The sequence below is a fragment of the Lepisma saccharinum genome, chromosome 5 (genome assembly GCF_977018435.1).
Source record: "Lepisma saccharinum chromosome 5, izLepSacc3.1, whole genome shotgun sequence".
NCBI lineage: Eukaryota > Metazoa > Arthropoda > Insecta > Zygentoma > Lepismatidae > Lepisma > Lepisma saccharinum.
In genome coordinates this window covers 6,953,333-6,967,503 of record NC_139233.1, presented here as the reverse complement: position 1 = coordinate 6,967,503, position 14,171 = coordinate 6,953,333, and the positions used below count along the sequence as shown (strand labels likewise).

The window sequence follows — 14,171 nt, the reverse complement described above, 5'->3', positions numbered from 1 at the left end:
CCTAAAATTGAACACTGTTCTCCGATCTGGTCTATGGCATGCCTCTCAAATTCAGATAGACTAAATTCCGTCCTAAATTTCTTCCTGGCCATTGCTCGACACCGAATTCCGTCCACAAAACACTTGCAAAAGTCCATCCTCCTGCAAATGTTAAATATCCAAACTCCTCAAGAGAGACATAGACAGGCTGACCATATATTTCTACATAAAATAGTGAATGGCAACATGAGAAGTGACCGCCTTCTTCAGGAAATTCACTTTCGTGTGCCTGCCCGCTCAACAAGAAGCACTCAACTTTTTGCTTCTCAGAAGCCGAGATTGTGCCTCATCCAGCGCTCTCTGTTCCATAGACTGCCCAGTGAATATAATAATCTAGGAAGCCAAATAGACATTTTTGAAAATTTGGACCGTTTTAGAAGAAAGTTAACTAAAAGTATGCAAGTCTCTTAACAACATGTAATTTTTCTATGTTATTATTTTTGTTGTATTATGTTATTATTTTTGTCCTTATGTTCTATAAAATCGTTCCAATGTAAAATGGCTAACGCTGTATTTGGAATCTTCTATTAAATAAATAAATAAATAGATACACGCCTCCAACATGATATAGGATATCACACTGTTCAGAGTCTTTACACATGCCCAATTTAAAAACATACTTGTAATATTTCCTTTAATTGATATAGTGCGACTTAAATGAAAGCAACAGCCAATCAAAATTTGCGACCTATGTGCCATTTCCCCAACACCCTAGAATTTACGCCCTCTCTCGAATAAGCGTTCAAGTGAATCTACTAATAGGTGTTCTTTCTCCACAGTTTGAGGCTACATTTAAAGAAGTATATTTATTCTTATTTAAAAGCTCCAATTATTTCGTCAGACTAAGCAGAATGCAATGTTGAGGAAATAAAGAACCTACCTTTGTGCGTCCTTTCGAATCGTTGATCCTGGTGAATGTCTCGCAGCAGATTGGCCGTCATGTTCTTGTCCCATTCAGGGCTTGGTGTGAGTGATCTTGCTCGCTGTCGAACCTATCAACAAGAATATATGATATTAAAAACGTAAACACCATTTATCAAATCAGTAAAGATTTACAATAACTTTTTCTTGGCAGAAGCGTCGCAAATAGCCTGTTTTGGTGGACATGACCCTTGTATTGCCTCTCTTAATCTCTTGTTCTGTTTTTCCACCTTCCTTTGTTGCTCTACTTTTCTGTCTCTATTACTTCCTCGGTTTCTCTATTTCCCTATTCTCTATCCCTCTTTTGCTTCTCTATTTCCTACATTTCCTTCAGTTTTTGTTCCTATCCTCGTGTAGGTTACGTTTGCTAAAAGCATTTAAAAGTACTTTTTCATGTAACGGTTTTAGAGAACACACGCTACCTTCAACAGACATTTAAGTGTAGTTTGATCAATGCTACAGTTATAACAATAGGATAAATGTATCAAAAACGAAAATAAACTGTGATACAATACATCTTGTCAATGCTGCAACCTAACAACTCAACTGTGAAACAAGCAACCATTTTTTTTTACCGAAGATCTTGAAATTCTTTAATTATGAATCCCAAATATCATCACGTAATTCAAAATCTTATTTTGTACAAAGTTACTTGATTTCTTCTGTTGGATCACTCTTGATAAATTAACCAAATTTTATAAATTAACTTTGAAATTAACCGAAGAGATCAAGAAACTTTGTAGTAAAGAGGATAATTTTGAATTACACGATGTTATTTAATCTAACTAACCCCACAAAAGAATGTGCGGAGTTACTGACGAACCTACCTGTTTGTATAAGCCTTGGAGCATGTTGTCAGTAAAAAAATATCTAGCGATTTCTTGGGAAACGAAAAGGTAGATGTATACGTGAAAAAAGCATGTGAAATTCAACCTGTTCTAGAATTGAAAGCATGGTACACAGATCTTTTACAGAAGGTGAAAAAAATGATGTAAAAGTGAATTTGAAAATGGGGGCAAATTTTATAAGAATACAGCAAATTTTAATAAATGTAATCCTATTTAACAGACTTTACAAAAGTGGAAAATACAAGGAATGCAGTAGTAGTTATACAGAATCGTACGTGGTGAGGACATACAACTACAAACAGTCATTTACAAAAGATTCAAATTGAACAAAACCTTAATTGTATATGTGGCAGTAAGGACGATATACACAATATTATAGTTGAGTGTGATAGGTAGTATATACAGGAAAGAGACATTCTACAAAGTACTTATAAACTGTGCAATTGCTCTCCCACAGGGCTTTAAGCCATTGATATGTAAACCTAACCTTACAGCGGGATATATATTGTTATTATTTTTTTTTTTAGAAAATATGGAATTTTAGTAAAAATAAATAAATAACCTTGTAATGATACTTACACGCACGGTGACGAAGGCCCTATCGCATCCATAAATATTCTTGGCCAGAATGCAATATGTCCCGGAATCGGACACCAAGGCACGTTTGAAAGTCAGCCTCACGTAGTCGTTGACGGTTTCTTTCATGGACCTTTGGCTGTTTGTGATGTCTCTGGTACCTTTCATCCACGTCACTGTAACATAACATACAACAATACTTACTTGCCCATTCGTAAACAACAATTATTCAGATTAACGTGTATTCAAACGGGGGGGGGGGGGGGGGGGGACTCAAGATAAAATTTTCACCAGGCCGAGGTGGATTTCTTGCGCTCCCTAATGGCCCCCCCCTCTTTTACTCTGGTCTCCTTACTTTCACCTTCCTCAATAAAAAGAAGCGATCATATTATATTTTTAAAGAATACATTTATTGCAGGTAATGATATCAAAATAACAGTAATCTCTTACCATAAATTGCTACATGATTTTGCATTATGCTTATTATGCTATGCAGCATTAACTTCAATTAATTCTTGTCCACACAAATCAAATTCTTTTTAAAACAAATAGTCACGCTTATCTAATCAGAAATAAAATTTTGGTGCTACTCGAAGGGGACGCCTCAGCATGCCTCAGTTTGGCACCCCCTGAAGGATCACCCAACCCTTCAGCCGCCTCTGTATACAAATGCTGCGTGTGAGGACACAAATTAATATAAATACACACACATAAAAAAAAGCATCAAAATTTTATTTGTAACTAACTCTCTGGCAATCCTCAACCTAGAAGTTTATTGTCGCAGCAACAAGACTAAGCGCACGATACCGGCCCCCTGGCAGAGTGGTTAGCACATTCCGCTACGACGCCAGGGGTCCCGGGTTCGAATCCCGGCCGGGGCATGTATGTTTGTGAGTGTCCATTCAGCAATTGTATCATGTCATCACTCATCTCCATCTTCGCAAATTAGCCAAAAGTGGCACAAAAAGTGAAGTAAAATAAACCAAATCATTCCTTCATTCATTCAAGTCTAAGCACACGGTCATGAAAATAGGTGACTGAGGAGAATTACGCGGTCCCACATGTGGGGATAAGCGAAGCGAGAGCGGGACAAAAGCCGCTGGTTCCCGCGCACTGTATGGCAGCGTCAACCGGGCGCGTATTTCACATGTGCACATTGAAATAGAGATTGGGGGCGTGGTTTGCGCATGAATGCTCCCTATTGGCTAGCAGACTGCCTCAATGATAATCTACATTATTATATATTATTATCTGTATTATAGGATAGGAACTGGCATTTTTTTCATTGACTTGGGCGAACACTTGCTGTAAACCACAGACTGCTCTATGCCCCAGCACTAGCAGAACCATCTGGTCGTGGAAGACAACGCACTCGAATAGTAATCAATATTCGGAAAGCGAATAGACTTACTTATTGGAAATAATTAAGGAAATAATTTTTAAAATGTTGCGTTTCATGAAAATTCTTATACAATTACTAAATATATTAGGTCATTTTCCGGTTTTCGTCACGTTCAATCAAGAAACATATTAAATTCTTACTTTAAAAATCTGTCAAACCCTTGATTAGCGCCAAAACCTTAATTTTCACAATATAAGCGCGCGCCTATTTGTTTTAAAAAGAGTTGTTACAAACCAGATATAACAACACAAAATGAAAAGAAAAGAGTTTCGAAATAGAAAAGTAGATGGCAGCACAAGGTGAAAGAATGTAAATAAATCGGTAGAAAAGATGAAAGCAATGTATTAAAAGTAGATAATAGATGGGAAAGAAAAATATAAGTGGTTTTCACCTTTCAACAATTTCAAGATTATAGTCAAATTGTAAGGCACGCCATAGAAGTACTCAACAAAGTAGAAAAAAAGCGACTCGAGCCAACCAGAAACTTCTCCATTACAAACCACGTCCCCAATCTCTATTTCAATGTGCACATATGAAATATGCCAACCCGGGCTGCGTTGCTTAGTTCGCTAGTTCGAGAGTCAGACCCGGGTGCAGTCTCGTATCACTCCTTGCTTTCGTTTTGAAGCAAGTGGGCGGAGCTTAAGTTTGTCTGCCTAAGGCTCTGTCCGAAAGGTACGAAGTACGTACTTGAAGCATGGTTTTGGCGGAAGTGACGTCACCTACTACAGTTCGAAAGCGCCAAGAACAGGAGTACGCAAGTGCATATCTCGCAGTGCAGATGGAAGCTGACTCGGTCACGTGATTTCCACACTCGTTGCTCGTTTGTTTAAAATCGCGGATATAGAAAGCCAGCAACACAGGTTAAATATACGATGGGTCAGCAAGTTGTTGGTTAAAGTGCTTCTAATGTGTGGAAATGTATGTGTACGAACATTTGAAAATGCAACGTGATTTCTATGGTGAAAAACAAGTGGTTAAAACGTGGGGAAAACAACGAGTACTCGTTTTATCTACTGATCGTATTTGGCGCTGCAGTCGAAGTGTAATTCGATAGACTTTCACTTCCACTCCACGACTTCAAGACCTCACTCCAAGACCATACTCGGAGGATGCTCGCTTCAAGTACGGTCTTGCACCTTTGGGACACGGCCTAAGATTGCCGCATCTACTTCAACCAATGACTTCACAGACAGAAGAACATCGCATCGGCTGCTGCAAGCGCACGGGGGCTTGGAAGTAGGCTCCAACTAGAAACGCAAACTCGAGGTCTATATTACACTTAAATACTACAAAACAAACTATAACTAAAGGGTGTCCCAAAAGTAACGCAGGATTTAAATTGCGCGCCTTTTTTTCCATTGGGTTGGCGACGCTGTCTGAAGCACATGTTGCAGTAAGCACAGTCCGGTTAGAAGCGAGTTAGTCGTGATGGAGAAATACACGATGCAGGAGTGCATAAATATCGTAAAAAACATATTACAAATTCGAAGAGTGTTGTGCTGAAACGGTGCTCAAATTACGTGATGTTTTTGGGCGGGAAAACGCGCCAAACGGAACGACTGTGTCAAAAGTGGTTCAAAAGTTTGAACAAACAGGTTCGGTGACGGACGACAAAAGAAGTGGCCGTCCTCATACCGGACGCTCGGCTTATAAAATTGCTGCTGTGAGCGCTAGTGTCGCTGAGTGTTCGAGAACGTCAATTAGCCGCAGGTCTTTTGAGTTAGACATTGCGAGGAGCACGATGCAGCGGATCATGGCGAAAGATCTGCGTATGCACCCATACAAGATTCAGATGACTCAACAGCTTAAGCCGCAAGACCACGTGCAGCGACGGGCATTCGTCGATTGGGTCCTGGACAATCTGCAAGTGGATGGTGATTTTGCTAAGAAAATCATCTTCAGTGACGAGGTGCATTTTCATTTGGATGGGTATGTAAACAGGCAGAACTGTCGCATTCGGGGAACGGAAAACCTTCGTGTTATTGAAGAAAAGCCGATTTATTCCCAACGAGTGTCTGGGTGGTGTGCACTTTGGTGTGGTGGAATTATTGGGCCGCACTTCTTCGAAAACGAGTCCGGAAGTGCAGTAACTGTCGATGGTGTACGTTATCGCGAGATGATAACAGCATTTTTGTGGCCTCAGGTGGAAGCCATGGACTTTGGCTTTGATGTTGACGAGATGTTCTTCCAGCAGGATGGCGCCACGTGTCATGCGGCACGCGAAACGAAATAGTTGTTAAAGCAAAAATTTCATGGGCGGCTGATTTCGCGCAACAGTGATCACAATTGGCCACCAAGGTCATGCGATCTTACACCGTGCGACTTTTATCCCTGCAGATTTGTAAAGTCCAAGGTTTACAGCAACATTCACGAACTTAAAGAAGAAATCTGACGTGTTATCGCAACAATTGAGCCACAAATGTGATTGCAAATTTTGTCAAAAGATTGCGCGAGTGTCATATGAGACGTGGAGTACATTTGCCGGATATTATTTTCCATATTTAATCGGAGTGTTTACTCTTTCAAAGTATGTTACAACTTTGCCAATTCATGTATAAATAAAGGGTCATTTTGTAAATTTAAATCCTGGGTTACTTTTGGGATACCCTTTTTAGCTTTATTTGCTTATGGAGTATTATTCCTTCAGGTTTCCCGTCGCTTCTGTTAGTACAGCCGTGTGTTGAGCAGGCACCATTGCTTCCTAAATGTTATTCAAAAGTACACAAAATTACATGCTTTCTTACGGCGTCTTCGAATGTTTTGGTCCGACTTCTCCGGTTCTGTCACGTGACCCGGCTTCAGAAACAGCGCGCAGTGCTTACTTCTCTCGCATTCTTACCTCCATGGTCAGACCAACCTATTTCCGGGGCACTTTTGCGTCATCCCTGATCTTTCGAGCAAATCCTGTCCGTTTGTGTCACACATAGATTACAAAGACCAACTCTACAACCTCCAAACACACGAGGTTGTGCTCCAACGTGGCAACAGCGCAAACTTCTGCCACCTGCCTAATTTCATGGCCGTGCATTTTATCAACTTTTTCCGTTGGGTGTACAGTACGTAAACTGCATAAATGGGATCGAATATGCAAATTGAGAATGTAACTTTCCACGGTATCAAAATTTTGCCATCCTGAAATGAAAAAAAAAAACTGTCCCAAAGCAATAAGTTTATTAAAAAAAAAATCAAAATCTCATTTTCAGTGTTCATACCTTTTGGTTTGGGCTCTCCAGTCACCCGGAATGACACCACGATGTCCTCACCAACAGCAACGGACAGTGTGTGGTCTGGCCGGTCGACGAACATTGCCGGACGCTCCGTCCAGCCCCTTCCGGAAACCACCTGGATCCTGGCCGACGTGTCCGAGATCCCGAAGAGGTTGGAGGCCCTGCACGTGTAGCTCCCTGCCTCTGACGGCGTGGCGTTGATCACCGTCAGCGTGTGGAGGTTCCCTTCCTCGAAGGTTCGGATTTTCGGCGACGGGGGCAGCACCTCCGCTTCCCTCATCCACATTACATCAGGCCTGGGCGTGCCTTAAAGGAAGGAACGTCATTGAAACTAAATCGTAGGAATAAGCATCATGCACTTGTCGTGTTTCATTGCCTTTCAAACTTTATGAAAAAAATGAATCAGAATTATAATTACAAATACATTGTACTCGTTATACAGAGCATTCCCTGACATTCGCAACGAGACTCGGCGGCAAGCGGCCCGGCGTCAGAGCTTGTCTTTCCCGGTGAACGGGGTCAGAGACAGTCGCTAGGGTCGGCTATCTATTAAAATTACAGTTTTCATATTGTGTACTAACTTTGACTACAGAAGGTGTTGGAAATGATGTCCCTCACTTACACGTGCAAGTTCTTCTACTGTAATTCTCTCGATTTCTCGTACAATACTCTCTTTTAACTCACGGATGGTGTGCGAATTGTCGTTGTATACTTTATTTTTTAGATTTCCCCATAAATAAAAATCGCAGGCTGACAAATCGGGGGACCTAGAGGGTTTTTGAAACACCCGTTTCTTGTGAGAGGCGACGGATATATTTCCGAGGAGACTGTTCTAACCTTTGTTCTATCTCATCGAGTTTATCCTCAGTAAGTCCACTTTTATTCAGAACTGACCCTGTTACTCTAAACTTTTTTTTTACAAGGTTTAATATAGTGGTCCTATGTGGAACGGGAACACCAGGAAAAATCGTTGCAAAACGTCGTCGCACTTCTCCATAATTCCTCTTTCCGAAGTAACACTCGACAAGATAAATCCTTTGTTGTAATGTAAACTTTTGTTGTGCCATATTAAGCCTCAATCTTCAACACACGGTGCACGACACAACACAACTTCCGAGGGAGGATTATACTGGCGTCAGTCTGCAACGTCAACAGAAAGGGAAAGAGCGAAGGCAGGGAAGGCGAAAAAAACAGACTGTAGCGTTGCGACTGTCGCGAACCCCGTTCACCGGAAAAGACAAGCGCTGACGCCGGGGCGCTTTCCGCCGAGTCTCGTAGCGAATGTCAGGGAATGCTCTAGTCCCAATATTTTATATTCTAGTACAGTGGTCCCAAGAACTTTTTCATTTCACGGCGTTCTTAGTGATCTTTCCGCGACGCCCAAGTCAGAATGTAGGCCTATCCAGGGTGCGGAAATCCTTGGGGGGGGGGAGATTTCCCCCCACCAACAATCTTGGTAATAACAAACAAAATATAAGCAATTACATTTATTTCAAATATACTTTACTAAGAATAATATTTTTCTTGTATGTACGCAGGAATATATAATATAAGTTGTTCATGTTCAAAGGATTATGTGGAACAAACAGCAAGGAAAATGGCAATAAGATAGCACGAACACGATTTTGACATTATAAATCTAAACCCAAGAACAGGTTTGTCAACTCACATCATCGAAGAGAAGCATTTGATTAAAAAGAGAAGGGTTTTAAAAAGATTAACGGGAAACACAGAGTTGAATATCTGGGAAGCTTCATTCATTGCAGAAGAACACTGGAATAAATTAAATAATGAAAATGGTAACATAGATCCAGTATGGAGTTTTCTTTTTCACAAATGGAGTAAGCCACCATCTTTAAAATTTAATGTAACAGAAAATATCAAGAGACTTTGTGAAAATAATGATGAATTTGAATTACCTGATGATATTTGGGATTCATAATTTTAAATAAAAATAAAACAGACTGCTTCTTTTCACAGTTAAGTTGCTATATTACAACAATGTAACATTGACAACATCCATTATATAACGGACTCGCGCACTTTCGACGTGGCCTGTGGCCACGTCTCGTGCGCTCGCCGACGTGGTTCGCTTATTTGGAAAGTTTTGAACGTAAATTTATGTGTGTATGCGCTGTAATATGTACAAATAATCAAAATATTATTGGTTTCTTTCTTAATAATAAGCTGGGTAAGTAATGACAGTTTCAGGATAGTTAGTTAGATGTTTTATGTAAACGAATTCAATTGGACACTAAATTGGAAAAGTAACATTTTACTTCTGTAGTCAGTTTTACATTTTTAAACATAATTGAAATAAAGAAATGTTTTCCTTCATTCTTCGCAAATTTCTATCTCTCCTCTGCAATGAATTCTGATGCTCACATTTTAAAATTCGAAAACTCTAATACTGTGCACAAAGTGGACTTAAAACACCAAATCAATCAATCAATCAATCAATCAATCGAAAACTCTAGCATAATTCCCTTACAGTAGCATTCGGGGTGAAAATAAACTTTCTTTAAGTTCCCTAGCAACGTCCGTTTCCATGGTGAACAACAAGCACGGCAAGCTCTAAGGAATTGCATGTCATTATACCCCCTAAACATTTAGTTGAAACAAGCACGATGCAGATATTTACGCATTGAGTATAACAATATATACGTAATTGTATCTGGGCTGAAACTCCTTATTATGTAGATGTCACCCTTGTTTCAGGCACCTTTTCAAAACCAGGAGTTCATTCATCTGTGTCTATTGATCTGTAAGAAATGTAATGTAGCTAGACAATTAAGAATTGAAGGAAACAATGTGAGCAAAAAAGAAATGCCTTGGAAACGGTTGCTAGGGACGTGAAAAAAGGGCATTTTCACCCTTAAGGAAGGGCTAATTGAGCGATTTTTGAATTTTCTCGGTCATTTGGGACAATTTCATGGGGGGTCGTAATCGGGTGTTTTTCGCCTCCGGGGCTTCCTTCATGGAGAACATTTATGTCAGTGAGTGAGTGAGTGGTGGGATTGGGGCTTTATATATATTGGATTATTTTTGTTTAAAAAATTACTAACCATTGTTATAACTGTATCTTTAGTCAAAATGAAAATAAATGTCTGATGAAAGGAGCGTGTGTTCTCCTGAAACGTCACAAACAAAAACTGTTTTCTTATGCTTGTAATAACCGTAAACTACAGGAAAATAAGAATAATATTGTAAACACAAACAAATTAGTGTAGTTATGAGTATTGAATGCATTCTCTCTCAAGAGATCATTAACAAATCTACATTAATACGCACAATAGAAGTAAAACAAGAATGCAATAAAATAATAACTATGAAATCTAATTGATTTATGTTAACATAAAGCACAAACTATAAAAAACTTACAATTAACAAAAGAACACTTTAACTATTTCATAATTTATTAACATCTTTGACCAGTTAGTAAAGGAATTAGCTATCTGCTTTACAATATCTGATATGTACAAAAGTAGCACATTAATTTCCTTGATGTAAATAATAATAATAATACATTTTCAATTGAGTAAATTATTTTTACTTTTAATAACATTACAAATATGTATATTGTATAATTTACACATATGTTTGTGGGAGAGGGGGTTTGTATTATAGATTAAGAACTTCCCCCCCCCAATCAGTTTTCAATGATTTCGCACCCTGGGCCTATCTAACACTTGCAACGCTCAGTTAGTGTGGTTAGGTTACTTGCCTGAAGTTAAAAAATAAACATATATATCAAATCAGAAACATTTAATGTGTAAAAAGTACTAAAACCACGTGTAGACTGACAAGTAAGTGTCATTTCAGTGAAAATATTGGAACATTTCGCGGCGCCCTTGTAAGCCAACCAGGACGCCAGGGCGCACACTTTTGGAACTACTGTTCTACAGAGCATTCCCTGACATTTGCTACGAGACTCGGCGGCAAGCAGGCCCGGCATCAGCGCTTGTCTTTCCCGGTGAACGGGTCCGCGACAGTCGCCCAGATTAAACCTATTTTAAAAGTTTAGAGTAATAGGGTCAGTTCTGAATAAAAGTGGAAAGAAAAATGGGGAAATAAAGTATACAAAGACAATCCGCACCCCATCCGTGAGTTAAAAGAGAGTATTGTACAAGAAATCGTGAGAATTACAGTAGACAAACTTGCACATGTAAATGCCAATTTCCTTCGGAGATGCCAGGAATGTGTTGCAGCAGAGGGACATCATTTTCAACACCTTCTGTAGTCAAGGTTAGTACACAATATGAAAACTGTAATTTTAATAGCCGACTCTAGCGACTGTCGCTGACCTGTCACCGGGAAAGACAAGCGCTGATGCCGGGCAATTGGCCGCCGAATCTCGTAGCGAATGTCAGGAAATGCTCTGTAGTATATTCTACAATTCTACACGCATATGTATTCAATTAATATTATTAGTACACAGGTCTTTCTTTGTTCTTCAATGGCGAATGATAAGTGAAAGATCCCGATTGTTTAATTTGATTGTTTGTGATTATTTAATTGATTACTTACATTATCGGTCTGTACATGGGTGAAATTTAAAGCCTAAATTTGTGGCGGGGGAGAGATAAAATAAAAAAAATCCATGAAAATAGCATCCGCTGGAGACATAGGGGTTCAGATCCCACTTGAAACTGTAGGTCCAGTCCCGATTTGTCTTTCTGTGCATAAAGTTGGACTAAAACACAAAACCATAATCATAGTGTTCAGGATTATTTGCTAAATAACTGTTGCATTCGCGAAATCACAAATAGTATTCTGTATTACTTTGCACCTCAGGTCTCAAGAAAAGTACTCTTAACTTGTACAAGATTTGGTGGGGAGGGGGCAAGTTATGCCTATGGGTCTATGTATGTTTGTTGTATTGTTTCTTCTTGTGTTTATGTGTATAAACCAATTAAGTTTATCTGTCTTCTGTAATTGAATGCTTTATCTCTGTTGAGAGCAGTAATTAAATAAATAACTTATACACATGATGCTTTTGAGTAAAGTCATAAATGGTAAAATGACAACTTTCTTAAGTCCACTTTATGCACAGATAGGCTAATCGGGACTGGGCAGTCAGTTAAAAGTTGGATCCAAACAGCTGTAAAATGTGACCCCACCGGGTTTCGAACCCGAGACCCCTCGATTAGAAGGTGCCGACGATACCACTACGCCACTGGCGCATTCTAGAGATCTACAAATGAGATTCATTACCCGCCCACCGTAGTGGGAAAAACCAATCCAACAACATTTTGAAATGTGAGCCTGATTCTCGTATCGTAAATCATACAATTTCCTTGCAGATGATACTCGAATGTCAATATTAAATGAGTTTATTCTTGTTTGCAGCCTCGTAGCTAGATATTTTGGCGCCCTAGGGTAGGCTTACCATACGTCCGGGATTAGGCGGACAGTCCTGTTTTTAGTGGTGTCCGGTGTGACTTCCGGGATTGCAAAATGTCCGGAGTTTTGAGAATCTGAACATGAAAATAGCTACCGGTATTGAATATTCACGACCAATTTTTAAGGGGTTTCAAAAGACTGATATTTCATGTGCCAACATTTCTACAATGGTTGAGTTTGCTATGCCTGAAACATCTGCTCCAGTTGAGAGAGTATTTTCAATTATGGGGAATATTTGGTCAGCAGAAAGAGGTAGACTTCTAGTATCCTCTGTTAAACATCTGCTGAATGTTAAAATTAATTCAGAACTTTCATGCTGTGAATTTTATGATGTTATTAAAACAAACAAGCCATTTCTGAAAAAAGTCATGCCTAGTAAAAAGTTTAACTCAGTCAACTAACAGAACAGAGAACAGAGAGGCTTCCTAAATATCAGAAAATATATTATTCAATTAAACAGTTGAAAATTTATTGATTAATTTTAGAAAAAAATGTTAATATTTTATCTTGTACAATTTATAGTTTAATGTTCCAATAAAATGTTAAGGCTTTTAAGTAATTTCAACTTATTTTTGTAAAGAAAACTGAAATTCAGCAGTAACGAGTTGATCGCAAATATGTCCTGGGTTGGACCCCAAAAAATATGGTAAACCTACCCTAGGGAGGATTGTGGTTTAGAGTGGCCCCTGCACGACCAAGCACCGACATTTTATGTCCGTCCTTCGATATTTCCTTCGTATATAATGGTTTGTGGTATTTACATCTTACAAATTTTGAAATGAGAATGTTGACATCTACTTTACTTTCACGTGGTGACCCCCGAAAGAAGTATCCGTTGGTTACTGGCTTGAAGGTCTTCAATGAGAACAAGGACCGAGTAACACCTTCTCCCCGTATCTCTGCCAAGTGGAAATTTTCTGCCATATTTCTGGCTTTGTTGTCTCAGAGCAGGTTGAATTTGGCGCCCTCTTTGTATGGCGCCCTAGGATTCAACCCCCGCAGCCTACACCTCACTACGGCCCTGTTCGTTTGTAACGAAAATTCAATAAAAAAGTCTTTAAATACCTGCAACTTCAACCTGCAGAGCGATAGTTCCGCCAACCGGCACCAGGTGGTCGGTGAGCTTGGAGGAGAACTGAGGCCTCGTGTCCCGGACTCCTCTACAGATGGACCTGTCTGCCCGCTTTTCCTCGTGTCCCTCCCGTCCTGCAAGAAATCAACGATTCAGTACAAGTAAACATCAAAAACATCAAAATAAACATTTAAACAAATGCATACGTTTATGACCTGGTTAGCAGTTGATATGGAGACTTACCTGAATGTAATGTAAGTCTTACATTACATTCAGCATGTGTTGTTTAGAGATGTATTGCAGTACTTCGGTATGTGGGAGGGGCAACGCTTATCGACTAGTGTGGAGTTTTACATAGAAACGTCACGATTCATATTTTAATCTTCCCCTCTGCAAGAAATGTCAATTGTACGCAATAATCAATACAATCAACAGAAATAACTTCAAGCACAGCAAATAGAACTAATATCAACTTCCATTTTGTTACACCCAAATCTATGTCAGAATCCACGAATATTCTAGATCATCATTATTATTTTTTTTAAAGAATAATACATATAGGTAGGTTATAGTCCACGCGTTTACTTCGCTAACGTCAAAGAACTAAAGAAAGCCGCCGCCATAAACGTGGGTGGGGATAAACAGCGGGTGAGTTGTTTTCGTCCAATCACACTCAACCT

At 39.4% G+C, this 14,171-nt stretch overlaps 1 protein-coding gene across 6 annotated transcripts in view; it reads right to left on the bottom strand.

Annotated features, from left to right (window-relative positions):
• Positions 1-14,171, bottom strand: part of LOC145987634 (uncharacterized) — a 529,186-nt gene that overhangs the window by 359,456 nt on the left and 155,559 nt on the right. For all 6 annotated transcript variants that reach the window (XM_083122088.1, XM_083122085.1, XM_083122086.1 and 3 more), the window contains 4 exons: positions 13,485-13,625; positions 7,002-7,322; positions 2,388-2,560; positions 920-1,031 (listed from right to left, as the gene is read on the bottom strand). In XM_083122088.1, coding sequence (XP_082978214.1) covers positions 920-1,031; positions 2,388-2,560; positions 7,002-7,322; positions 13,485-13,625 — 747 coding nt within the window. The remainder of the gene's footprint in view (positions 1-919; positions 1,032-2,387; positions 2,561-7,001; positions 7,323-13,484; positions 13,626-14,171) is intronic.